This window comes from Globicephala melas, chromosome 8 (assembly GCF_963455315.2).
Source record: "Globicephala melas chromosome 8, mGloMel1.2, whole genome shotgun sequence".
NCBI lineage: Eukaryota > Metazoa > Chordata > Mammalia > Artiodactyla > Delphinidae > Globicephala > Globicephala melas.
Genome location: NC_083321.1, coordinates 65315378 through 65342993, shown reverse-complemented (window position 1 = coordinate 65342993; position 27616 = coordinate 65315378). Strand labels below are relative to the sequence as shown.

Here is a 27616-nt window from a genome sequence, read left to right as displayed (position 1 = left end):
ATGTTGATCCCAAACCCCTAATTTATCTCCCCCCAGAATCCCCTTTGTTTTTTAAGTTACCCATCCCACCCTTTTTTTTTGACCACCATAATTGCAATTTTTTTCATTGCTAATTATAAGTCAGTTTTTCTTCTTCATTGCTCTGAAGTCTATTACTCTATAATTTACAAACTCTGATCCTTTTGTACTTCTGGGAGACAGAAAGGAAAAATGAACTCTTTAGATAAAAAAGTTAACTTCATAAATCTGAAAGAACCTTAAGAAGCATTGAATTGATCCTCAGTTTACAGATGAGATTCAGTGAGCTAGGGGTTTGGCCTAAGGGACAGTAACAGGACCGCAATCCCAGAATATATATACATACCCCAGGCTGTCTGGGACCTCTACTTCATGTTGAAGTCAAATGACTGAGGTCAACTATTTCACCCTCTCTAAGTCTTTCCAGTATGTTTTCCATGCTCTGCTCTAAAAGATGTGCTCTAATTAAATGTTTGAGGAAGTATCTGTTCAATTTTACACTGGATTCTTGACTTTAGTACTTCTCAGAAGCTTTACATTAATGTGCCCTGTGATTCTTCAAGGAATGGTTATAACATTTTTGAGTAATAGAAATTAATACCTCAAGGAATTAATGTTTCAATAATACCCTTTGGAAATTATAACTTTGTTCTAAACATACTCTGTTTTTTCAGGTGTCCCGATGAAGTGATTTGCAGACATTCTGTAACTAATCTTGGCATGTTCAGGACTACATAGGAAACCTTGTGTGTAGACACAGTAGACATTCATGAAGCCTCAATAAAATTACTGGAAAGGCCACTCCAACCACAAATTTTACATTTTAAGTGAAATTAGTTGAAGCCAGAGAGACAGACCTCCTTTTTTTTTTTTCTTTAAATTTATTCAGTTACAATTGAAGCAGTCTGAATTATACATATGTAAAGCATGCTACTTGATTGGTTTTGATATATGTATACACATGTGAAACCATGATCAAAATCAAGATAACAAATATGTCCATCATTCTGTCCTGCTCTCTACCCCTCCTAACTACAGATCTGCTTTCTATCACTAAAGAATGCTCTGATTTTCTAGAATGTTGTATAAAAGAAATCATAGAGCTTATGTTTTTTCAGGTTGTTTTGGTGGGGGAGGGCAGTCTGGCTTTTTTCACTAAGTCTAATAAATTTTTTGATTCATCTGAGTTGTCATATATGCATAGGTGTGTATCAGCAGTTCTTTCTTTTTAAACTGCTGGTTAATTTTCCAGGTACAGATAAACAATTATTTATCCATTCATCTGTTGATGGAAATTTGAATTGTTTACAGGCCTTGAGTATTAAAAATAAAATGGTTATGCACATTTTTGAACAAGTTTGGAGTGAATATATGTTTGTGTTTTGGGGGGGTATATTCTTGGGAGTGGAAAAGCTTGGTTATTTTGTAGACATGCTGTTCTTTTTAAACAGTAGTTTTCTGCGCTATTTGTCCTTTCCTGTGAACTAGTGTAGTTATCTTGCTCTTCTCTTACCCCCTAGGAAGTAAGTACTCACCTGGGGCAATGGGAAAGGGAGTACCCTACGAAAGAAGTGTAGAGAAGAGATGATTTGGATTAGGCACATCTGGGAAAGGCAAGGATTGTTAGGCTTCCAAATTTGTGTATTGGGAAGAGTGAAAGGAGAGCATACTCCAGTATTAAGTTCCAAAGACCAACTCCCTTATTTCTCCTGTGTCCCTTTACAAGTGGAAACTCATTTCTATTGTACTGGGATTTCTAATGTTATTTTCTAATGATTCTAAACCCTCTGTGATCCTAACGGTGCACATCCCTGTTGCTCTTATATTGTCCCCAGCTTGTTTGCTTCTGCTGGTGGCTTATAGTCCCTGATGGTCCTTCTGTTTCATAGGTGGTTCCTTGTCAAGAGGAAGAGTGGGGGGATGTCTATACTTTTGGAGGCAGAATTGTTTCAATACCTTTTCTACAAAGATTTAAGATGGAATCTCTCAGCTAGGTCATTTAGTACTTTTTGTTGCTTGTATGATTATAAGAGTAAATAAAGGTGACTTATAGACAGAATATTTTATTTGGTAGTAATAAGATAATAAGAAATGAGGCTATTGTGATTTTCACTCTTTGATAAAGCATATCACCTATTCATCTTGGACGTGCTGTATGAGCTAACACTAGATTTGTAGCAATCTATTGTGTCAGTATTAATTTTGAAAATTGACATGTTTACACACTTTACAAAATGTTATGTACTACCAGAAGCACTGATTTCAAAATGTTTTCCATTCTGAGGGGAAATATGTCTGCAAGTGTTCTTAAAACATCAACACTGTAACTTTTTTCTTCAAATTCACCATTTTTTTGTTCTACACTCGAAGTTGCAGTTTTTAGAAAGGTTCAGGTTTTGTTTATTTTTTTCTTGAAAATTATTCTAGTTAGTGAAGCCCAAAAGCAATTATTTGTCATTGAAACTGAAGGAGCTACTAGTTCCGTAAAAGTGGGGAGGTGAGAGTAAGGAGGGTTTAGTACTATGGTGGAGAAAACCAAAACAACAAGGGAGTTGAATGTCAACCCTGTCCTGTTGTATTAATTATTGACTTTAGTTATAGTATGTCCCTATAAAAGTATGCACATATTCACCATTCTGAGTAGAATATTTGAAAATACCAAAATGGACTCTTCTGTTAAAGGTGGAAAAGACTCTGCTTTGTCCTAAATACCTTGAAACTTATGCTAATTCAAACAAGGCTTTTTAAAGAGGGAACATACAAGGAGACATACAATTTGAATTGGGCTTCCCACAGATCAGCCTAGTACTTTGAATTTTAAGGTAATAACTTTTTGTACATTTTTCCTCAGCATGACTTAAGTTAAACATACTTATGTACGTTTTTATAGTTCCTGGCCTGACAGGGGTCTGCATGGTATTGGTGCTCTTCCTGATGATTACAGCTTCGACATATGCAATACGGTGAGTGTCACAGCCATTATTTTGATGTTTCTTGGTCAGATTATTTAGACTTCCTTAAGATTATCTTCATTTTCATGGGTAGAAAACGTCTCGAGTAACCCGAATGTTTAGCCAATGCAATATTCTGGTTACTGGACTGTTCTGTGTAACTAAGAGGGAAATAGAGAGGCATTTCTATATATCATTTCCTGTTTTTGAAAAATCTCTTTCTTTCAGTCAAATATTCTGGGTTGTAAGGAATTGTGTATGGAGACTTTCCAAATACATGTTCCAAAGTGGAATAAAAGGAGGCGGGGTGTGGCTTACTGAATATTAAAATGATTATGCTTCAGTAACTTAAAACAGGATAGGGAATTACTGTATTGTACACCTGAAACTAATATAATATTGTAAGTCAACCATACTTCAATGAAAAAAACAACAACCAGAATAGGACTTACTTGCAAAAATGACCAAGACATTGAATTAAATGATAGTAGACAGAAAGCACTATAAAAGACTATATGTAAAAACACTATATGTAAAAACCTGCTAAATAGTAAAGGTGCCATTATAAACTTATGAGGAAGGTAAGGCTTAAGTGAATTAAATTCTAGATAAATTACAGTTTACTGTAAAAAATTATACCACTAAAGATTCAGAAGAAACTTTAAGTGGATATTTTATCAGCTCTCATAATGGACAAGGAAAAATATAGGAAATATTTGGCTACCTAACAATATGAAAACTAAAACTCCTGAATGTCAATATACAGTATAAAAACTGAAAAATAAATATGCTATTGCAAAAATTATTACACTCATATGGAAGTAGTACATTCTTAAATTTGAATAGTTTAAGCCACAACAATTGAGAAATATGCTATAGAAATGGGTAATTATTATGAACAGATAAGTCACAGGAGAATACAAAGTGAGTAACACAAAAATGAAATAATACCTAATTCCACTTATACAAAATACTGAAGATGTATAAAGTGGAGTCTGGGTTTGGGGAAACAGGCCCTCCTGCACTATGATTGGGTTTGTAATTTATAAACATGTTTCAGAGAGCGATAGGTAATGTGTATCAAAAGCCTTACAAAATGTGTGTCCTCTGATGTCATAATTCCACTTCTAGAAATTTAGATTCAAAAAGAAGCAGATCTGTGCAAAAAGGCATACGTTACAAGGATGCTAATGATATTGTTTATGATAGCAAAAACTGTGACCCATGTAAATGTGACTCTATTAGCTCTTGCCTAAATTGGGGGTTCTAAAGTTTCTAGGGGTTGTATCAGAATCATCTAAGCTTTTACGAATACCTGCCCGCCACCTCCAAGATTCTAATACATGACTATCTGCCGAGATATATGAAATAAAATAACTGTTAGTCTTTTTACTTCTCTCAAACATTCTAGGTTGTGTTTATTATACCCATTCCTCTTCAGACTCTTTGTCCTCCCCCAGGACAATAACACAAGGTGTTACTTTAAAGTTATACACTGTCCAGGAAGATAAGAGAAAATTTTAATGAACACTTATTTAGTCTCTCTCCATCTGAGTTTCCTTTGAACTACTCTCAAAATATATATTGGGATAGAAACATTGGTTGTCTTAGAAGTCATTTGCAAATTGAGAATTTTGATAAAAAGGACAGCAGAAGTACGTATTAGCAGACTATTGCCTGCACCTTCGCCTTACATCATAATAACTTTAATATAAACAGCTGATTTTAATTCTTTCTATGTATCTTTATTTGAAATACAAAGAACCTTCAAAATGATAAAGCGTTACTTATAATTTTTGTCAGTTCTCTCTGCAGTGGTATGTTAATACTTTGATATTAATAGATAAATCTCAGATGAACTCATTATTAAATATGAGTTAAAATATTAAATATGAGTTAAAACTCATATTTTAACTTTCAATTGTGACATGTATTTGAAAGGATGCACGATTTTTTTTAGTGAGATGGAGTGTAGAGTGGAATTGAAATTAAGTTATTTGTTTTTTCAGAGTTTCTAACTATGACATCTTCTGGTACACTCATAATCTCTTCTTGGTCTTCTACATGCTGCTGATGTTACACGTATCAGGGTAAGTTTAAACAAATGTTTTTAAAGCTATGTGTGCCTAAAAATGGGGTAATAAAAGAGAAATCTATAGAAATTTTCACAGGAAATGGTAAAATTATTTGGTTACTTGGAATTGAGGGTAGTGTCAAGAGTGGAATAAATAGTTCTATTTTCGACATAGCATGTTTTAACAAAACTAGCATAAAAGTATATTAAAATGGAAAGACAGAGTTACTTCTCCCACAATGTTGTAGTTTTTAAAGCCCCCTATAGTTATATCCTGATAAGCTCTAAAAGAAAGTGAGTAGGAACTGAAGAACTTCAAGAAGATATTTAGTGTTTGAATTTTCAGGAATTCATTATGTCTTGCTGCTGCAGAGTTTGTAACAGTGGAGTTACTAGTTTACTAATATTTGCAGAGACAGCCAAAGATTTATAAGACCCAAAGACAAGGATCTGTCAGAAACACCAGAAAATCACAAAGGGAAGAGAGATAGCATCCCAAGTTTTTACAAAGAATTTACCCCCAATACTCTGAAAAGTATGTTGACCCAAGCAGTATACTCAAATGTATGGTGCTTAAAATAATTCATTAGGTCAGAGGATGTAAATAAATAATATATTTTTGTGTATCTATATGTCTGCATGATTACAGAGTGGACCTGTGATTTTGTCTTGACACTCACACTAATATGACACAATAGGCTATTGTCTGGCATCAGGTTCACTTGGTTTAGTAGAGGGATACAGGACAGGAAACATGGAATGTCAACAGGATAATGTCAGGTGCTTCTTCAGTAGGGCTCCCTCTAGATGCACAGTAACCATTTTCCACCTTCTATCCCTTACCTGAATGTAGTAACTCAGTTTTAAGATGAGACCATATGGATACACAAGGACTACCTTGCCTTGGGAAGGCTCATGCTCCACAGGAACCAGTCTCTTGGTAACAGTCCAAGTCTCCTCAAGGGATGCCCTCAGTTGCTAGAACACAGTGCATCAGGAAGCTGAGGTCACTCAGCATCCTCCAGGTCCAGATGCTTTCCATCAATAATAATCAATGCTGGTTGGTGACACAGCTGGCACTCCCTGTTTATCCTAACTCAAAATGTTTCCAGGGAAACAGTATTTGGAGAAAAGTTCAGACCTGCTGTTAATTTTTTCTTCAGAATGTTTTATAATGTACTTTGTCAGTACAGTAAATCTTATCCATAAATTATATATTTATTTCAAGGTGCATGTTCAAAATGTTGTTCCCCCAGTTTTGGAGGCCATTGATTTAGACATCAGTATTATGTGGATCTCCGTCTTCTACGTCCTGGTGCAATTTATTCTGTATCATGGTTCTAGAACATATAATTGTAGAGCATTAGACACATGGCCATACATAATCCCGACTTCCAGCTAGCCATGGCTGCCACACACGGAAGAGGGCCACAGTCAGTGGAACCTCTGGGTTCTGTTCTTTTCCCATTGTGGGGCTAACACATTCTGTAGAGCATTAGGGCACCGAGAAAGCCCTTGGTAGAGAAAAACTGCTTTATATTCTGTTCTTTAAATGGCTTGCATCCCTGTCCAGGGCTATTATCATAAAAATGGACTATGAGTAAACAGATGTGCTACTAATGAAAATACTAATTTAAAACATTTGCAAAGTGCTTACTATATGCCAAGCATAAATTAAAATGATTTAGATGATTTATATTATTAAAGGGTTATAGTGTTTTTTTGTTTTGATTTTGTTTTTGTTTTTGTTTTCTTTCTGCGGTATGCGGGCCTGTCACTGTTGTGGCCTCTCTCGTTGCGGAGCACAGGCTCCAGACGCACAGGCTCAGCGGCCATGGCTCACGGGCCCAGCCGCTCCGCGGCATGTGGGATCTTCCCGGCCCGGGGCACGAACCCGTGTCCCCTGCATCGGCAGGTGGACTCTCAACCACTGCACCACCAGGGAAGCCCAGGATTATAGTTTTATAAGGATAAATAATATTGTTAAACCCTTTTTATGGGTGGGAAAACAGATTTAGAGAGAGTACATAATTTGCTAAAGTTTACTTAACTGATGTATCCTGGATTCAAATCCAGGCATTCTGACTCAAAAACTTATATTGTTATACTTTTTTTTTGGAGAGTTCAGTACTTCTAAGGATTTGGTCTTAAGTTTTTTTAAAGAGGTTAATATCTTGATTTATCTGGAATTGTTCTCTCTTCCTCTCTCTCTCTTTAGCTAGAACAGATGAGAGAAAAATATAATAATTTGTTAGTATAATTAGTTATGCATTCTTTTGCCTTTATGTTGTACTAAATTAAAACTGAGAAAATCTGTTTCTTTGTAATTCAAAGTAGAGTTATTTTTCAAAGTTTCAGGAGTTCTAACAGGCTTCTGAAGTTAGAGAGTATTAAGAGTCCTTTCTCCATTTTTTTGGAAGTAAAAGAAGGTATATTTAAAATTTGATTTTACTTCTGTAGAACAGGGGTCATAAACAGAAAGTGACTTTAATTTATGTAAAGAAATAACCAAAGACATCAACAGAATGAGTTAAATATAATCACTCTATTATACCAACTGAATTAATAGTTCTTTACATATGATTGATAAAAATGAAGAAAACAATTATTAAAATACTGAAATAACTGTTGTGCAACAAATATATAATACTCTAAGCATTCTATAGTGCACATTTTTTATAAAGTTTAATTTTTTTAATTGAAGTATGATTGGCAAATGAAATTGCATGTATTTAAAGTGTACAAGTGAATTAACACATCTATCATTTCACATAGTTTCCTCTTTTTTTTTTTCTGGTGTGAACTTTTGAGATCTACTCTCAGCAAATTTCAAGTATACAATACAGTATTATTAACTGTAGTCACCATGCTGTACACTAGATCCTTAGAACTTATTCATCTTATAACTAAAAGTTTGTAACTCTATGAAGTTTAATTTTTAATAAAACTACATAGATTATGCTTCTGGTGTAGGAAAAATTATTACTGATAAATCTTACAGCTTTCTTAAAATGCAACATTTCTCAAAATGTTCTTTTTTATCTTTAAAGGATCTATCTACAAGTAAATCTATTGAAGCTATTATTTGTGCCAATGTTGAAGACTTAGACATATCTTTATTTATAAAATTCCTTGATAATGTCATTCTCTAGCTTTTGGTTATACAAGTAAAGTGCAGCTATTCAAAACAAGCTTCTTGAATTTATATTGAGATTTCTGTTAATGGTATGCTTTAGGTTTGAACAGAAAAGCACTATTTGTTGGGCATTTGCTTCTTTCTCTATCAATGTGGTAAGTACTATAATAAAGTGTGAAAGAACTATATAATATATGATACTTAGTTTCCCAGAATTAGTAATTGGTTTGACATTAAACAAAAAGAGTTGAAAGAGCTAAAGACAATTTTAAACTGCATATTTTCCAAGTGTAAACATATTTTATTTTCAAGAATTCTGGTGGCCTAAAGAATTGAAGGATCAATGTGGGCTAGAAATTTTAGAAAATTTTTGACTTCAACAGTGAAGCAGTTTGAAATTGTCGACTGGTTTCCTTATATAATCAGACTTCTGTAGTAAGGACGAACAATTGCTTCATATGATTTTCTAAAGTCAATTTTATTTTTATAGAATCTCAAACTTTGAAGGAAGCTCAAAAGATGATTTTGACCAAGAATCTTTGAGTCTCCCTACAATATGTCTAAGTAAATATATAATTGTGAAAAGCCCATTCTGTTTTTGGAAAGCTCTCACTTTCACAAAGTCATTTCTCTTTTGAAACAGAATCTATTTTACTTTAATTTCTACCCAATGATTTAAAAGTCTGTGACTCTGGAGGCCATGGAAATTGAGTTCTTCTCCTTCTTTAAATTCTGTTCCTCTGTTACTTTCTCCTTTGAATAAATTAATAGTTAATATTCATTGAGTACTTATCTTACTAATGGTTGATTTCATTAAGTCCTCCCAACAACTCCGGTAAAATTTGCTGTTATTATTATTATTATCATTATCATTAATATCATGCCTATTGTCCAGGTGAGAGAACAGGGGCACTGAGAGGTGAAGAAACTTGCTGAAAGTCATGGCTAGTAAATAGAAGAGCTTGGGTTTGAACCCAGGTATCAGATTCCAGAGCCCACGTTCCTAACCAGTAAATCAAACTGGCTACAGTTTGGCATGGCTTCCCTGTATCCCTTTCAAATCTGGAAACCAAAATTAAATACGGTGTTCTTGGGGTATGCAATCTATATTGGCAAAGTGGAAGTCTTACCTTCTTTGCTCAAAATATTACAACTCAATATTATTTAAGATCCAATTATCATGTTCCACGATTATGCATGCCTTTAGCTTAACCTAGTTTTCATTCCTATTACCTATGTTTTAGATTTTTTTCATTAGGATAAGCAATTCTATTGCATGGCACCCTAAAAACCCACATTTCATATATACTAAATTCAGATGTTTTATCAGTGTTCAAATAGATTTTTAAAATACATTAATTTTTTTTTTCCTAGGAGGTCAGTATAACATGGCAATTAAGAGCTACATCACTTAATAGCTGTATGGCCTTGCCAGATAATTTGCCCTTTCTTTTTCATCTATTTTATGGGATTAATAATAAAATATCTATATCAGGGTTGTCTCATGTTTAAATAAGTGAATGCAGCAATGTAGGCAGAATATAGATATATTCAATAAATGTTAGCAGGATAAAAAATTATACTGGTACTGATACTAATAACTGTGTAAGGAAGAAACTCCACATTTAATTTGCTGAAGAATCGTTTTTGTTTTGATAAAGACACTGCACTTTTGAAGAGCCCAGATTTTCCTATCAGCAAAGTAATTTGATAAACATATAACGAAAACTGCTTAGCAGATCAAAAGAATAATCTTAAAGGGCAACAGTTTTTATAATGTTGTTAGGTCTCAAAGGTTCAACTGATTTTAATGATAAAGGTTTATTTTGGGATTTGCAAGACAAGCCTTCTCCTGAGGAATTTTTTTTCTGATTTTTAACACACCTTTCTAGGAGGTTGCCATTTGTACACTGTACTAAAGATATTTCAATTCAGAAGACATTCAGAAAAAATTTTAAAAGCCAAAAATGTTTCCTCTTTCCAGCCATGAATATAACTGGACGTTTCTTTCTTCATTTTCATTTGAAAAACTCATCAGGAGGCGAGATACACTGCCATCCTCACTTACTGATGAAAGGGTATTGGAGGGAAAAGCAATTATGAATGTCACAGAGTCTCAGCCCAGAGCCTAACCCCACTCCTTTGAAAGGCGTGTGGAGGGAAAGCATCGTAAATGAGATAGGGCACCCTTAAATGAGATAGGGCACCCTAGACTTTCAATTTTATGACAGTCAACGCTCCCACTGGCTTTAGCTCTCGGAAGTGTTGCATGGGTAGTAACTGTATTTTATTTTTTATTTACGTAAGAGAGGAAATATAATGTGAGAATTCTGGGAAAGAAAGGGGGAAGGTCCTTCTCAAAGGTGTAGATGGCAGTGAGAGCCAAACAATAGCGAATAACTGAGCCAGCTGGACTTCCCAGACTATATTTTATTACAAAAATGAGACCTGGATTATTCTTTTAAACAGAGCTTTCTGCCACTTGGGACTACTGCTGGCAAGAGTTCGTTGTAGAACATGATTTATATTCTGCTTGAATCATTTTTTTCAGAGAATTTAAAAGGAATGGTTTTCTAGGTGCATGTTTCTAAAAACATTTGTTCTTTAAACCCGAGGAACACAGTGAGCAGCTTTTGTCAACAATGACAATGAACCAGAGGCACTGTCAGCTTCATAGGTATTGAAACTCAAGAAGTTAACCCAGGGTAGACAAATACTTATGAGATTAGGCCTATTGTGTTGGTTTATCTTCCCTCTACTATGCCCTTAGGAGGAGAAAATTAAGAATATACTCTTGGGGGATGGAGGTATTTATGCAATATAGTTAAGTGTTAGAAGTTGTCGATTCCCAAGAATCTTCTCTTTTAGAAGCACTTGTACTGAGGGCTCCTTTTTGGTTTTTTTGTGGTTTTTTTTGTTTGTTGTTGTTGTTTGTTTGTTTGTTTTTGCGGTACGCGGGCCTCTCACTGTTGTGGCCTCTCCCGTTGCGGAGCACAGGCTCCGGACGCGCAGGCTCAGCGGCCATGGCTCACAGGCCCAGCCGCTCCGCGGCATATGGGATCTGCCCGGACCGGGGCACGAACCCGTGTCCCCTGCATCGGCAGGCGGACTCTCAACCACTGTGCCACCAGGGAAACCCTGAGGGCTCCTTTTACCCACACTGATGTGGAAGGAGGAGAGGCTTGTGGGATATTCTTACTGGGGAGAGGCACCAGCTCTTCTTAGAATGTCAGATGGAAACTTGGTGAAGCCAAGGGAAAGGAAGGCCCAGAAGCTGTATGTTAAGCCCAAAGTACAGAATATTAAACACTATATAAAACCTTAGGTAAAAGGGAGAAAGTCAGGTTATAGCTGAAGTTGTAGTTGAATAGTAGAAAATTCTCTGCAGTCTACCTCCATTATGCATCTGCGAGTTACAGTATGAAAGAGAAAAGAACATATAGCAGAGTGACGTATCCTAGGTAAATTATAGTGTTTTTGAGGGTAGGACTGTTTCTTACTTATCTTCATCAGTGGAATCCCTTTCATCATCAATCCTAAATCATCATTCACTCAGTGTTTGCTAGATTACATGGAACTGTATTAATTGGCTTTTAGCTAGGAATGTGTTATTCTTCTAGGCCCTTCCAATTTTCCTCAAATATTAAAGTATTGCAGATAGCAATAAAAATAATCTGTGTATTTATTTAAATGCAACTTGGATTACCATTTTGGGCCTGTCACTTATACTTAGTGTTATCTAGGTAATAAGTTATTATGGCAGCTGGAATATCAATTCCTGTGCCTGAAGAATTAACTTTTAAGTCTTAACTATTTTCGTTGTGTTGTAAACTGGCACATTTTTGCTGGAGATTTTTGTGTGCTTCTGTGGCTAAAAATTCTTTGGATCATGGAGGAAAGTTTTTCATCTCTTTTTATTTGTCTTCTTTCACATTTTTGGTTTTTTAATTTTTTACTTAAAATATATTGGGGGAATAAAATTCCTGAGGGATTAAGTCTTTGTTATGTGGAATTCAAATCCCCCCCATAATATTTACATATTTTCCATATGTTAATAAATATAGTGTTCTATACAACTATGATCTTTAGACATGTATGTGTTTTTTCCCATTTCTAATTTCCCATTCATAGGATTAATTTTCCTTCTTGTGTAAAAAATGATTTTTCTATGTAATAATTCCTGACTAAAGTCTTATGATTTATTTATTTTTGCTGATATTTTATCCTGAAAGCCAGGTAGGGGTGGGAATTGAGATCGTGCGGTATTTTCTCCCATAAGGAGGCCATTGTATAGACAGAGATGTGTAGTATATTTGAAGCATTTTCATGTAAATGAATTAATTTATGCTATGACCTATGCTTACTAATGCGTTTTTAATCTTCTAAACTGTGAGTTAACGTTCTCCCCAGTTTGAGGATAGAAGTAGTGAGCTTCAGCCCAAATACTTTCTCACATAACTTTAACCTCAGTGTTTCTCCTGGGACCTTATTTATAATAACAAGTGGTTCTGGCTAGAGGTACAGGGTGAGAAAGTTGGGGAGGAAGGAGAAGGAACTAGGGCTAAATTTATGGTAAAAATATTTTCAGTACATTAATGTTTTTTATGAAATGTGGAATAATCCTTTTCTCTCCCACTGCCCTTTTAGCAAAGCCTGAAAGCAGAGGAAATAGTAACAAATATTAGATGCTTACATATTTTTTCCTTCCCAAGAGATCAAAGTCCTTTCCTTTATATACCTGTGAAGTAGAGGGTAAGCCCCCAGGCACTGTCTCTCGCTTTCAGCTGAGAAAACGTATTAAAATGACCTATTTGCCTTCACACACTTAGGGAGGGTTGGGATCTTGACCCTATGTCCTTAGACTCCAAGGCTTTGTTTTGCCAGCTGCATTGTGTCTGTGGCAGGGTGCTTAATTGCAGGGCTCACTGCAAAATGAAAATGCGGGGCCCTTTGATAGAAAATTATTAAGCATTTCAAGATGATGGCAACAGAGCATTGAACCAATTACAGTGCCTTTCTAAGATCAGGGTCCCGTGAGAGCACACAGGTCACACACCCATGATGCTGGCTCTGTTTGTGTTGCCCAGTCTCGTACCTTGGGCATCACCACCAGCAAGAGCTAGACACAATACATGCTCCACTCAAGCTGCAGGTTGCGAGCACACTCGGCTATCTGTAGCAAGAGCCCAGCAAAGAATGCAGAGGCAAGTATCTGGCAAGAATCTGGCTAGACCCGACAAAGTGGGGGCGAGAGTAGAAGCTTTGGTTGGATGGGTATCTGATGCTTAGGGTTTCCCTGAGGCACGCTGGATCCTTAGTTTAGGAAAGCACTCTATTTCTAGATGCTGCTAACAGATAGGATTGACTCTCTTGATGACTTGTCTACCTAGGTTAGGATGGGCTCAGGTTCAGGGCAGGGCTGAGATCTCAGGTTGGACTTTGCAGTACTCAAGGGTGAAGAGGGATGCTGTAAGTTGCAGACCTATTTAATGCTATTCCCTGCAAAGTTGAATGAACACACATGGTTTATTTTACTAAATGCCATTTGCTAAAGTCTAGACATCTTTATTGAAATTAGAATGAGTTCAAACTAACTTGTGTGTTTGTTAAAACCGGGTGACTCCTCAATCACGTGTTTCAAAAATAACCACAACAAAAAATTATTTATATACTTCTAGCCATTTATTAATCCATTCAGTGAATATTTATCGAACACTTGTTACAGATTATAGGCACTGTTCCAGACACCAGAAAAATAGAGGCACAGGACAAATCTTTGACCTTAAGTAGTGTATATTCTAGTGGATTCCTCAGAATCCAGTGAATTCCAGTGGGTTTTGCAATATTGAATTTAGATGTATTTTCTTAAGCTCTTTTTTTGTACTTGAAGCAAAGTAAAAAGAATGGTCAGAAACAAGTTGTTATATTTTTTCTGTAAAGAAAAGAAATATTTTGTATGTTATAGAATACAAGGTAAAAAATAGATTCCTCCTGGGACAAGGATTTTTTTCTCCACTTTAAAAAAGGATTAAAATCACCACAAACATAAAGGTCTCATAAGCAACACTGCATTTGTTAAGAATGTGTAACTTGCAGTTAAAGTAGAGATGATTTTGTGATTCTCTTTTTGGCAGGCATAGTGTTTTGTAATATTTAACTTTTGCCGTAAAAAGTTCTTATGATTTCTATGTTTTAACCTGGTAGGATTTATTCTGTGTACTATATTATTTTCTATGACTTTGTCACAGCCAGGCATTAAAAAATAGTGGTATAACTATAATGCCTAGTGAGGAAAAAAGGAAAGAAAGAAAGAAACCTATTTTGTGGAAACACTGTTGAGTGTTGAAAGCACATCTTGAAATCCTTACGAGTGCAAAAACAATAGTGTCCACAACCATGTGTTTTGATACACCATAAAATCTTTGATCTCTCATGATTGAAGGACGCTAGACATTCCAGAGATACTTCAAAATCTCTCTTTTAGAACATAATGCAATATACCTAAAATAAATTAGTAATAAGTGTTCCTATTCCCACATAGGCCATGTGCCTCCTTCCCCAACTCCCTGCCACATCACTGTCTTAACTTGGCAATATTCTCTGCTTACCATTCACTAACGTCTTTTTCTTTCACTTTCAAATGATTTTTCATTTAATTAGGAAAGGTACAACAATATAAGAATGTTCCCTTTATTTTATTATTATTTTTTTTTTTTGCGGTAGGTGGGCCTCTCACTGTTGTGGCCTCTCCCATTGCGGAGCACAGGCTCTGGACTCGCAGGCTCAGCGGCCATGGCTCATGGGCCCAGCCGCTCTGCGCGCGGCATGTGGGATCTTCCCGGACCCGGGCACGAACCCGTGTCCCCTGCGTCGGCAGGCAGACTCTCAACCACTGCACCACCAGGGAAGCCCTCCCTTTATTTTAACTTTTAGATGCACTTGCTGTATTCAAACAAATTATGTAGTTATTATTTGCTTTTAAAATCAATTCACTAGAAACTCACTGAAGACTTACTACATGCAAGAAACTTGCAGGAGGGCTGATGAGATTTGGCAGTGAGTGTAGTTATAAGAGGGATATATAAATGCACAAGATATTATCCCTTCTACTAATTTGGGAATAAACAATGTGCTTTTGTTCATACTACTCCCTCATATTGGAATGCCATTTCCCTAGTCTCTAACATTAGAATCTCCACATCCTTCAGTTGCTTCCCCGTGAAGCCCTTTCCAGAATGTCATAATCAGAGTTCATTATCTCTATGTACTCTCCAGGGGTCACTATACGTCTATATAGCCTTACTCATTTTGGTTTTTAGTTGTTTTTGCTTTCATGCCTAATTATACCCATTAAAGTTGTGCTATTCAATTTAGATTAATTACAATGAAATAATATGAAAAATTCAATTTTTTGCCTGCACTACCACGTTTCAATTGCTCAATAGCCAAATGTGGCCCATGGCTGGACAGCACAGATTTAGATCATTTCCACCACCACAGAAAGTTCTGTTGGATAGAAGTGCACTAAATTCTAAGCTTCTTAAAGACAGAGGCCATATCGTTTAAATTAATACGTTTCAAAACTTAAATAATAATAAATGTGAAATAGGTGTATCTCAGTGGTGATGTGGGGCAAGGAAGAAAATCAGGATTATTCATCAGATAGATACAGCTGTGCATTATTTAAAGTGTTAATTAAAGTGGGCTCTGTTGTATTTGAAAAGATTGCATTAAACTCTAAAGAAAGACAAGTCTATTATGTTTGCTGAAATAAATATAGGTACTAGGGATTCAAAGAAATCACAAAGACCACATGTAATATTGAACTCAGTTTTAACAAACGTGGTCACAGTGAAGTAACTGGATTAAAAAGATGATATCTGATTTTTATCTATCAATCTAGCATCTATAATATCTAATGTACATTCCTATTCAAAATCCTTCAGAGTGAAATTATTTTATGGACTTGAAATATAATTTTTAAAGAAATGTTATATTCTAGGGTTGCAAATTCTAAGAATTTCTTCAGTAGTACCAAAGAAATTTCTAAAATTTCTAAAAAGTTCTGTACCAGTACTAAAAAAGTTTTATTTTTTACTAGTACAATGAAAAAGTAAGTTACTGCATTTATTTGAACTTAAAAAATAACATAAAATTATTGGTTTGGTAGAAATATACTACCTCCTTTTCCAGATATATCACCATGTAGAGCCATAAAGTTTATTCATTGCACACATTGGTCTTCAATTTCAGTATATTGTTCATAAGTAGAATGGGGATTCTGCAGGGGGAGCAGGTCTAGCACATGGGAAGGTGTATGGCCTTTGTACTCTGACTTGGCTACAGACTGACAGTGTGGTCTTGGGCAGATTACTTAACAGTTCTGAATGTTTTCACTCATTCTGAGATGGGGCTACTGACCTTTACCACACAAATGTATTATGAAGTTTGTGGAAATAGGTATTGAAGCAGCAAGCACCTGTCTGGCATGTACTACCTATCCTTCCAATACTAAGTTTGATACCTGCCAGTGTCCTTCCTTTTGAACCCGTCAGTATTTTTACCACCTAATTTAGCCAAAAAACCCAGAGATTCCATGCTTGATTTTTTTCTGATGAATGATAGTTTTGGCTTCTTATCATTGTTTGCCCGTAGATCTTTTCTCTCTTATCCATGTTTCTTCAATGGCAACAACTACAATCTGAGACAAAGAAAAGACCATTTTAATGGGCATAGACAGAGGTAACCTATGCCATTAAGCTTAATAATAGCTTAAAATAACATAAAACTCTCAAAATTAAAAGGGATTTTAGAATATTATATGCTACTTTATACACCAAGAATGGCAACATTGTTTATTTGATTGGGCTGTCCTGAAGATTTGTACTGCATAGTAAAAACATTTGTCATTCTAAGGACCATTAGCACATGGGGTGATGCCCACTTGAATGCTGTGATGACTTAGGAGAAGGAATAAATAACATTTCTTTGCCTGATGTGAAGCAGCCCCTTCACACACACACACACACACACACACACACACACACACACTCACACACACACTCACACACACACACTCTCTCTCTCTATCTGACCTAATTGCCAGGCTTTTGTTTGTTTTGAACCCCTTCCCTTAATGTCTACTTCTTTAACCAACTGATTTGCTATGCGTGATATAGGTTTTTGGAGTGAGGGAGCTCAGGTTTCTGAATCCCATGCTTTGACTACTACTTAATTAATCTCTGACCTAAACGATAGCCTTGTGTTTCTCATCTGTGTAATGGGAATAAAAAGGCCTGGTATGTTATTTTGTTTTGAATTTTAAGTGGGAAATAGATGTTTACAAAATTCCTGACATACTTTCTTAATAAATATTGACCTTCCCCTCCCTTACTTTTTCAAAGGTATGTTGTGAGGATCCAATGATCCAGTGAACTAACATGCTGTATAGTAAGAGGTGAAGAGCTTAGAATTTGAGTCAGACCTGTGTTCAAATCTTGGCTCGGCCACTTATTAGCTGTGTGACCCTAGGGTATTAATTTATTAAAATAGTTTCTTAATTTGTAAAATGGGAATAATAATTTGTATTTCAGGTAGCTGTGGTGAGGGTAATGTGAAATGTATGCAAATTGCTCTGGACTGGACCTCATGTCTTCTATACATTACTAAGCTCTTTTTTTTTTTTTTTTGCGGTACACGGGCCTCTCACTGTTGTAGCCTCTCCCGTTGCGGAGCACAGGCTCCGGACGCGCAGGCTCAGCGGCCATGGCTCACGGGCCCAGCCGCTCCGCAGCATGTGGGATCTTCCTGGACCGGGGCACGAACCCGTGTCCGCTGCATCGGCAGGCAGACTCTCAACCACTGCGCCACCAGGGAAGCCCACTAAGCTCTTATCAAATCACTCTACTCAAATTATTATTTGTGGTCTGAGTTATGTTCAGCTTCTCTAAAGATATCTTCTAAACTGGATTTTAAGTTTTTGGAGTGTTAGGGGCCAGATCTGACTATCTGTAGCACCATCTAGGATACTGCCAGTTGTATTATGCCAATGTTTGTTCAACTTAGCAACCAATAGAAAAAAATGATCGAGATTTTTGGCCTGCCCACCCATCAGCCACTACCCTTGGGATAGTTAGTAAGAGCAACAGTTTTGGGTAACTCATTACTAGTAATAAAAGCTGCATCAAATTAATGGATTTTTCAAGTATTAAAATGACACAATTGTATTATATGACTAGAACTCTATAAAAGATTACTTTTATAGAGTTTAGATTACTTTTAAAGAGTACTTGGCTCACATTTATATAATATGCATTCATTTATTCCATACCTAGGCCATATCTACTGCATTACTGAAAAAAAATGTGTGTGTGGTCTACCATGGATGTTATGTAATACAGCCACTACTTAGATTCTCCTGACGTGTTCTCTGTGCTCTCCAGTGACTTCATAATGACTGGTTTTAGGGAAGAAAGTAAAATAAAGTGAAGAGAGAAAGGGAATTGAACATAAGTAAAAGGGGTAAAAGGGAGAATGATCAGGTTGAGTAGATGGTACATTCCACCAAAGACTACCTTAGTCATTGCTAAGTCATTGACCCATTTAGTGTCAGTTTTCTTGTTATAGTTTTTGTTGTTTGAAAATATCATCCTTGTAATATCATTTGTAAAATTATAGCCGTGGTGAACTTAAAGATGTACTTTTTAAATGTACTAAAATTGATTGTTTGGGAGCATGAAGGGTAATTTAAAAACATAGACAACGAGGAAAAATAATTTTGGAAACCAAAATTTTAATATCTCAAAATTAAAATAAACATTTTCAATGCTTTTCAAAATCTTACTTTTTTCTTCAAGATTTGCTTATGCCAAAAAAAATTTTTTTATATAATCTATGATTTCATGCACTATCCCTGTGAGGTAGATCTTACTTAACTCCTTATAAGAAATAAAGAGCACAGAAAGTTGAAGGGTTATCTTAAATCTCACAAAATATGAAATAATAAGAATGGGATTTTAGGGTTTTAAGTTCTCCTTCCTGATTCATTATTTTGAGGCTTTTATGTGGTGCTGTTTATGGAGAAATTGAAAAGTAAGCAGGTTTAGGGCCTGATTGCTGTGTATTGTTTTCAGATCACAGGAGATGCAAGCTTCCAGTTTCTGTTGTTATGTTTGTTTAACGTTTCTCTGTAAATCAACAAGGCTTGTTTTATCTAGTCTTAGCCAAATCAAGTATGATTCCTATACTTTTCCATTTGTGTTTGAAATTATAGTGAAAGTACTCATCATTATAGTGTTTATTGAAGTGAAAACTTGTATGTGATTGTATGAATGCCTAATAGACTTGAAGTAAAGGCTGTCAAATTCAAGAATATTTGGAAAGATTGCAAGTGTCTTCTCTACCATGTATTTGTGGCATTTGTGGGGGGGGGTCTAAATTTTTTGATTTAGTTCCATAGTAAAGAATTTATTAAAAGTTTTAAGATTTCTCAATTGCTCTTAAGTAAGATATATGAGAAGCATTTTTTTTGGATAAATGCTGTGTAAAGTTAACAAGAAAATAAGGTTATTTTCTTGTACTCTGTTCTCTGATTTCAACCTCTTTTTCATCTCCTTGTTTTTATTTTTTTCTTAACTTTAGAGGGCTGCTTAAGTATCAAACTAATTTAGATACGCACCCTCCTGGCTGCATCAATCTTAATGGAACCCGCTACCAGAATATTCACTTACCAGAGTATCTCTCAGAACATTTTCATGAATCTTTCCCTGGAGGATTTTCAAAACCAGATGAGCTTACCCAGAACACATTTGTGAAGATTTGTATGGAAGAGCCCAGGTTCCAAGCTAATTTTCCACAGGTCAGATTAATTCTATGTCTTTAATAGTCTCTGCAAAGTCCATGTTTCCATAACAATTGATCAACATTGTATTTAGACATGTTTTTGAAGGTAATGAAGCAATTATTCTTGCAGAAGAGAATGTTTCAGGATGTTTCAATAGCAAGTTAGTACCTATTGTTTCATTATAGGCAGCCGACAGCTCAACGAGAAAGACCTATTATATTACAGAATATAGAAAATCCCTGCTTAACTGATCATATGGTCTTTGCATACTGTGACACTGGTACTTGCCACAAGAAAGGTAGCAAAGATATTTTCCTTATGCATTGAGAAAAATAAGTTGAATAAGGAAAACAATAGTGAAAGAACTAGTACTACTACTAATAATTATTATGGTATATTATAATATTATGGTACAATATTATATATAATATTATAAATACTAAGCTGTAAAATCAATTTATTGAATGCTTAATATCATCTGCTAGGAACTATGCTAAAATATATTATATGCATAATTTCTTCAGTATTCACAACTCTTTGAAGTAATTAGTATCATCCTCAATTTTCTGATGAGGAAATTGTGGCTTAAACACATAAAATACCTTGACCAAACTCTACAGGCTAACACGTGGGAGAAGTAGAGTGTAAAACCAGGTTGTTGATTTGCTCTTAGAAAACTTCTTTCCCAAAGACCCAGCCAGTAGTTTGATAAAGGTCCTAATCTTCCCTTGTGGCCATGGGAGCTGTCCACATGGGTATTATGCCCTGTATTCTTTGTCTGTAGCAAGTGAAAATCAGGGAATAGTGATGTTGAATGCCTGTTTTAAGAAGAAGAAAGGGGGATCAAAAGGTCGAGTTTGTAGATGACTTTGGAGTGAGTGAGTGTTAGTCTTGTGTTTATTATTAATAATAACCCTCTAGATTTCTATTAGACTTTACAACCTTCATTGCTTTTCTGGGCTTCACACAATACTATATGTTAGGGAGGGCAGGTATTGGGACTCCCACTTTACTTGTGTGCGACCTGATGCTCGAATGGTGACTGCCCCAAAGTTGCAGAGCTTGTCCTGTGATGCTTACTCTTCACACAGTTTCTAACCAAATGTGAGGAAGAGGCATGATTTGCGTGGAAGAATATAGTTCTGGAATAACTCTGTAAATAAGGTTTAAAGAAGTGACCATGAAAATAAGTTTGGGTTGGAGGGCTCCAGGTTTTGAGGGAGGTAAAGTATGCAGCTGTAAGAGAAAGGTTGGCTACACAGGTTACGCAATTATCCTGGGATCAGGGCTATCCCTCCAGCACACATGCAAAATTGTCATGGTTTCCAAATTCTAAATATTATCTGCTATTCATATTACGTAAAAGTAAGTTGTGAACAACACATGTGGTATACCCATATTTAAAAATATGTGCATATCCGTATTTTACGTTGGGTATACATTTTGTATACGTACATTATGCATATACATTGTGTGCATTATCAATATCTATGGTTCTCATTTTTTTAACAAACATTGAACTGGTACATTTTTGTTAAAATCATCTTCAGATTTATTTGAGCTTTTACTTCCCTTTCTTCTCTTGTTAGATAAAGATATTGTATATATATACATTATATATTTCTGGTGTGCACAGAAGGATATATGAAACAACGTATGCTTACCTGTTAATGGTAGTTATACCCTTAGCAAGGGCTAGAGGGTAGGGTCTTGATATTACTTCCCCTTTTATTTCATACTTTACTCTTGTTTAAGTTGCAGTGAGCATCTGTTGTTTTTTACGCATTTTTCTTTACACTTTGTTATTTAAAATACAGATTAAAATATTATTACTGTTCTCACTTCAGCAGCACATATACTAAAATTGGAACGATACAGAGAAGATTAACATGGCCCCTGCGCAAGGATGACAGGCAAACTCATGAAGCGTTCCATATCTTTGGCCATGTAACTTGCTTTGGCCAATGGGATGCTAGTGGATGTGATGTGAGCAGAGGATATGATGTGTGTGCTTGTCTGATTGGGCTTGTCCTCTTGTACTTCTACCAGCACCATGGCAAGAGCATACCTGGGGTAGCCACTGCTCCTCAAGCTTTGGTCCTATGATGTGACACATGGAACAAACACCCCAGTTGTCCTACAGATATGTTACCAAGAAATAAATGTTTATTATTGAATGCTAAAAAATATATATTATTACTGTATTATTACTGTAATGTGTCAAATATGCAGTTGGGCAGGATATAAAGATTCTTATAATACGAGAGTTTCTTAAAGTGTATTTCAAAAATTCTCCGTTAGACCTGGCTTTGGATTTCTGGACCTTTGTGCCTGTATTGTGCTGAAAGGCTTTACAGGTGTATCCGGAGCAATAAACCAGTCACCATCATCTCAGTCATAAGTCATCCCTCAGATGTCATGGAAATCCGAATGGTCAAAGAAAATTTTAAAGCAAGACCTGGCCAGGTGAGTCAGTGTCCGGAAACTTTTAAAATACCCTTTATCTTTACATATTTTTTGAAAATTAACATCATTAGACTATTTGGATTTCTTTTCTGGTCATTTAAAAATTGTTTGTTGCTTTTTAGTATATTGTTCTACATTGTCCCAGTGTGTCTGCATTGGAAAACCATCCATTTACTCTCACAATGGTAAGAAACTTGTTTTTTGATTTTTTAATTTTTAGAATGAAATGTGTCTTTTTCTTTTTGTGTGTGTACACTCCACTCCATATCATTCAGACCTGTCACAATATCCTTAATGTTTAAGTAAGCCATCTTTTTACAAAGAAATATAATTATTCAGAAACTTTTAAACTATTTATTATTTTCTACAACTTTAAACTTCAGGAAATAGTATATTTAATTCATTAAACCTTGTTGATTCAAAATGCAGAAAATTTCCTGAATATTTGGACTCTTCCTTTTATGAATTATGTACCAAAATATAATATGTGCATGATTTTCTTTAGAGAGATTAAAATTATAGAAAAGGAAATTACTCTGGGTTGAGGTGGAAGCATAAGAAAATGTTCAGAAAAGAAAAAGCCCAGTATAATTGGCACCCAAGTTGTGTATGGAGAAAGGAAAGGAAAATAAGGTCAGAAAAATAAAATGGAATAATAATGAGGGGAAATCGCTAAATAACGGCATTATCAAATATTGTTAGCCCATTGTTTAATGTTATTTTTTTCCATTATACAAATGGCCTGAACCCATTATAAAAAAGTAGACAATTCACAAGCATGTAAGATCACATTATAACTTTTCCTCATTTCCCCACTCCCAGTCCTTTTCTTGAGTTTGACCTATATTCTTCCAGGTATTTTTCTGTATACTTTGGCATATATAGGTGTCTGGCATTTGTTTGTTGGATCCTTTATCATTTTCTCTTTTTACACAACAATATGTCATGGACAACTTTCCATGTTACCGTATTTGTATATGCCTCGTTCTTTTTGATCACTGTATAATATTTCACAGTAGGAACATACTGTAATTTATTTAATATTCCCCATTGATGATAGAGGTTAAGATTTTATTCAGTTTCTAACAAAGGCAACTGAGACAGGGACCACATGTTTAAACTATATGCTAAGATATGCAAATAAAATTGAACAAATTATGGGGGAGAGGCCAGAAAAATAACTGGTGTCAAAGTGCTAAGGTTTAGGGATGAGACTGTGCTGGGATTGGAACCGCTGTTAAATTTGATGTATTAGTCAAGTTGAAAACTTGGAAACCTTGGCCAAGTTACTTCATCTTTTTGTACATTCATTTCTTAGTGTAATATTGTGATAAAAGCAACAGCTATTCACACATTTATGAGTTTAAATGAACTACTACAAATAAAGTATGTAGAACACAGCCTGGAACGTGAAGTGTCAGGTACATGTCAATACATGTTAGCAAGTATTATGATTTTTATTTTCAGTGTGAACTTGTCCCTTGAGAACATGTACTTGTGAAGATGGCTAGGCCAGAAAATTTTGTATTTAAAGGATAAAACAAGCAGAAAAGAAGTGTCAAATGGTTAGAGAAAAAACAGAAGTTATTTATCCAATAGCAATTCTTTAAAAAGAAAGAGAATTTTTTGCTTCATTTGCTCCAAATTTTGCATTCCATTTGTATGTAGCAAATTTATTTATCTATTTATTTATTTTTAATTTGTCTTGCAGTTTTATTGAGATATGACTGACATATACCACTGTATAAGGTATATGTATATGTATAAGGTATGCAGCATAATGATTTAGCTTACATATGTCATGAAGTGATTAGCACAATAAGTTTAGTGAACATTTGTCATCTCATATAGATTCAAAATTAAAGAAGTAGAAAATAAATATATTTTCCTTGTGATGAGAACTCTGAGGATTTACTCTGTTAACAGTTTTCATATGTATCACACCGCAGTGTTAATTATATTTATCATGTTGTATATTATATCCCTAGTACATATTTATCTTATAACTGAAAGTATGTACCTTTTGACGGCCTTCATCCACTTCCCCCTCCCCATGCCCCACCCTGGTTCCCCTGGTAACCATAAATCTCATCTTTTTTTCTTTTTGAGTTTGTTTGTGTCTTTATTTACTTTTGAAGTATAATTGACCTACAGCACTATGTTAGTTCTTGTTACCCATCATAGTGATTCGATATTTCAGTATGTTTCTAAACGATCACCATGATAAGTCCAGTTACCGTCTGTCATCATACTAAGATATGACATAGTTATTGACTGTATTTCCTAGATTATTAATTATTGAGGAAATGTAGTTTGGTATCTAGTGAAATAATTAACAACATTCCATTTTATCAAGAAAGATGGCAACATTGGCCTACCTTGGAGACAGGTATAGTATAGTAGTTTATAGTCATTATGATAGTTTACAGTAGTTATAGTATATATATATATATATATATATATATAGTATATATAATATACATATAGTAGTATATATATAGTAGTTATAGTAGTTTCTCCAATAGTGATGATAGACACCCTTTCATCTGGTGCTGTGTGGGCTGCAGGTGACAGTGAAAGGGGAAATGTATCACCATGAGTAACAGTGGAAACTTAGTTGCCCTCATGAGATATAAAACCAACAGGAGTCCTGAGGCCATCAGGAGCCAAGTAGCCATGTCACACCCTTCACTCCTGTAGCACATGCACACCCTACAGGGTGGCTGAATAAGATTGCCCACATCCTATTAGGACAGCAGGAAGCTTGGGGAGTAAATCTGATCAAGAACCATTCAGGTGTGATGTTTCAGCTCAGTCATGAAGCCATTTTCATGTGATTGCATCCACTACAGTCAGAAGCACTGTGCTTTAGTTCTGATAGTTGTAAGACATGTTTCTATTTCTCCGCATCCCTACATCCTGTAGGCATAAAGTTGGTAAAAAGAAGGGGGAGAATGAAAAAGGGAGAAATACACAAGTAAGTTTGTCTTGATAGAGTAGTTTAGGAAGTTTGGCCCAATCTTGGGGTCATATGAAAATTACTTCAGAAATTAACCTTTCTTTGTGTTTGAAACTTTTTTCCAGGTTTATTGAGGTATAATTGAAAAATGAAAATTGTATATATTTAAGGTGTACAACATGAGACTATATTCTGAAAATCGTTTCTTCATCATAGCATTAAGTAGAGAATATGGAATAAGAAAAGAAGGCAGTTGCTGAATGTCAACTACAGAGAAGAGAGGGATTTTTTATAAAAATGTTTTTCAACATACACAAAAGTAGAGAGAATAGTATAATGAACTCCCATATTCCCATCACCCAGCTTCAACGACAAAAAAAAGAAGATTGTTTACTTTTGAGTATATATTCTGTCACTGAAAACTTTTATGTTCTCTCAAAACAGAAAATCCAGGAACTTTTCACCTGTGTTACACACTGAGTAGATGCTTCTAGATCTAGTCTCTTTCAGCTGGCCTAGAACTTTTTCACAGGGCAAAGGAGAAATAACATAAAGTGTTGTGTAGAATCTGAAGGTCTTTAAGCAAATGCTTTATGTGGCCTGGTCTGCTTCCTGAAAGCTGATTGAAGAGCTGTGGTAACCCTGTAGCTGGCTTGAGGCACGGATGGGAGGAAAAGAAAAGAGGAGAAGGGAATGTAGGGAACAGAAGAGCAGCAACTGGAAATAAGAGAGAGAGCTAAGAAAGGGAGAACAAATTACATGTGAGGTCAAAGGTAGAAATATTCACACAAATGACAGGAACTTTAGAATTCAGTCCCAACTCTGTCACTTATTAGTTCTGTCTGTGAGTGGATCTCTGCTCTCATCAACTCCCAAATAGCAGTGTTTGGCTATGAATCAAAAGAAAAGATAGGGATAGCAGTCTAAAGATAAAACAAGCTAAAATGATATAAGAATTTTCTCAGGTACTTTACATTTTGTTGTGTGAATGAAGGACTATTTACATTTCCCCACTCCCACCCCGTGGAATCCTAAGGTGTAAGAATAGGAATAACAATACATTATTCTTTTTTTTTTTTTTTTTTTGGTACGCGGCCCTCTCACTGTTGTGGCCTCTCCAGTTGCGGAGCACAGGCTCCGGACGCGCAGGCTCAGCGGCCATGGCTCACGGGCCCAGCCGCTCCGCGGCATGTGGGATCTTCCCAGACCGGGGCACGAACCCGTGTCCCCTGCATCGGCAGGCAGACTCTCAACCACTGTGCCAACAGGGAAGCCCACAATACATTGTTCTTGGAGAAAGAATATTGGTTTAGTGACTACTTTGAGAAATAGGATGTACTTGGCTGGGTGCGGAGACGGAAGAGCTTCTCCTCACCTCAGTGAAGCGCTGTTAGGTATACAGTCCTCCTGAGTCTCCTTATGAGCAGCTTCCTACAGCTAAGGAGGAAGGTCTAAAGGAGGTCTGGTAAGTCCTCAGCACAAGGGCTCTGTGTCCACTACAGGCTTGTTTCAGAAGATTCAGGGTTGGAGTGTGTTGGATGGAGGCAAAGAGGTTGGATACCTGGGATTCTGTATCCATCATAGTTTTTCTTCTTTCTTACTTTCTTCAATTAAGAAAAGATTTTTCCTTTTTCCTTCTGCTTCTTCCAGGCCAGTCTTCAGTTCTCTTTAAGGAACATGGTTCTCTGAAAATTCTCTAAGAAAAACAAGAAAGAAAAGACCCAAAATAGTTTGGAAAATAGTGGTTAGTGTGTATCGCTTTAAAAAATTCATAGTTTCTCTTACCATATTACTGGTTTTAAGACGTTCTTTAATAAATAATCCCATTGAATTTTATTCACCCATTTATTTAACCCTTTTCTACTTTCTCACTTTTAGATCTTTGTCTAGACTAATCTCTTTGCCCTAGAAACCAACCACTGCTTCTTCCACTTATTCACTCTCCAAATACCATACATTCTCTTGACCTTTTCCTTTTATAAGACCCTGTATATTCTCTTCAGCAATTAGTGCCATTAAATTACCTGTTTAATACCTGTCTTCCTCCTAGACCATAAGCTCCAGGAACCCTTTCAAAGTTACGTTCATAGCACAGCATCTGGTACACGGAGTAACACAATATATATCTGTTGAAAGAGTGAAAAACGCTTAATATATAGTTAGTGTTTGG

General features: G+C 35.7%; 1 protein-coding gene and 1 non-coding gene across 2 annotated transcripts in view; both read left to right on the top strand.

The window, feature by feature from the left end:
- NOX4 (NADPH oxidase 4) overlaps window positions 1–27616 on the top strand; it is a 147851-nt gene that overhangs the window by 38158 nt on the left and 82077 nt on the right. Inside the window, exons 7-11 of the mRNA XM_060303886.1 lie at window positions 2909–2981; window positions 4979–5059; window positions 19820–20036; window positions 22323–22487; window positions 22610–22672. Coding sequence (XP_060159869.1) covers window positions 2909–2981; window positions 4979–5059; window positions 19820–20036; window positions 22323–22487; window positions 22610–22672 — 599 coding nt within the window. The remainder of the gene's footprint in view (window positions 1–2908; window positions 2982–4978; window positions 5060–19819; window positions 20037–22322; window positions 22488–22609; window positions 22673–27616) is intronic.
- On the top strand, window positions 21856–21962 carry LOC115841857 (U6 spliceosomal RNA). The gene has a single exon (XR_004035005.1). It is a non-coding gene; the product is annotated as a U6 spliceosomal RNA (small nuclear RNA).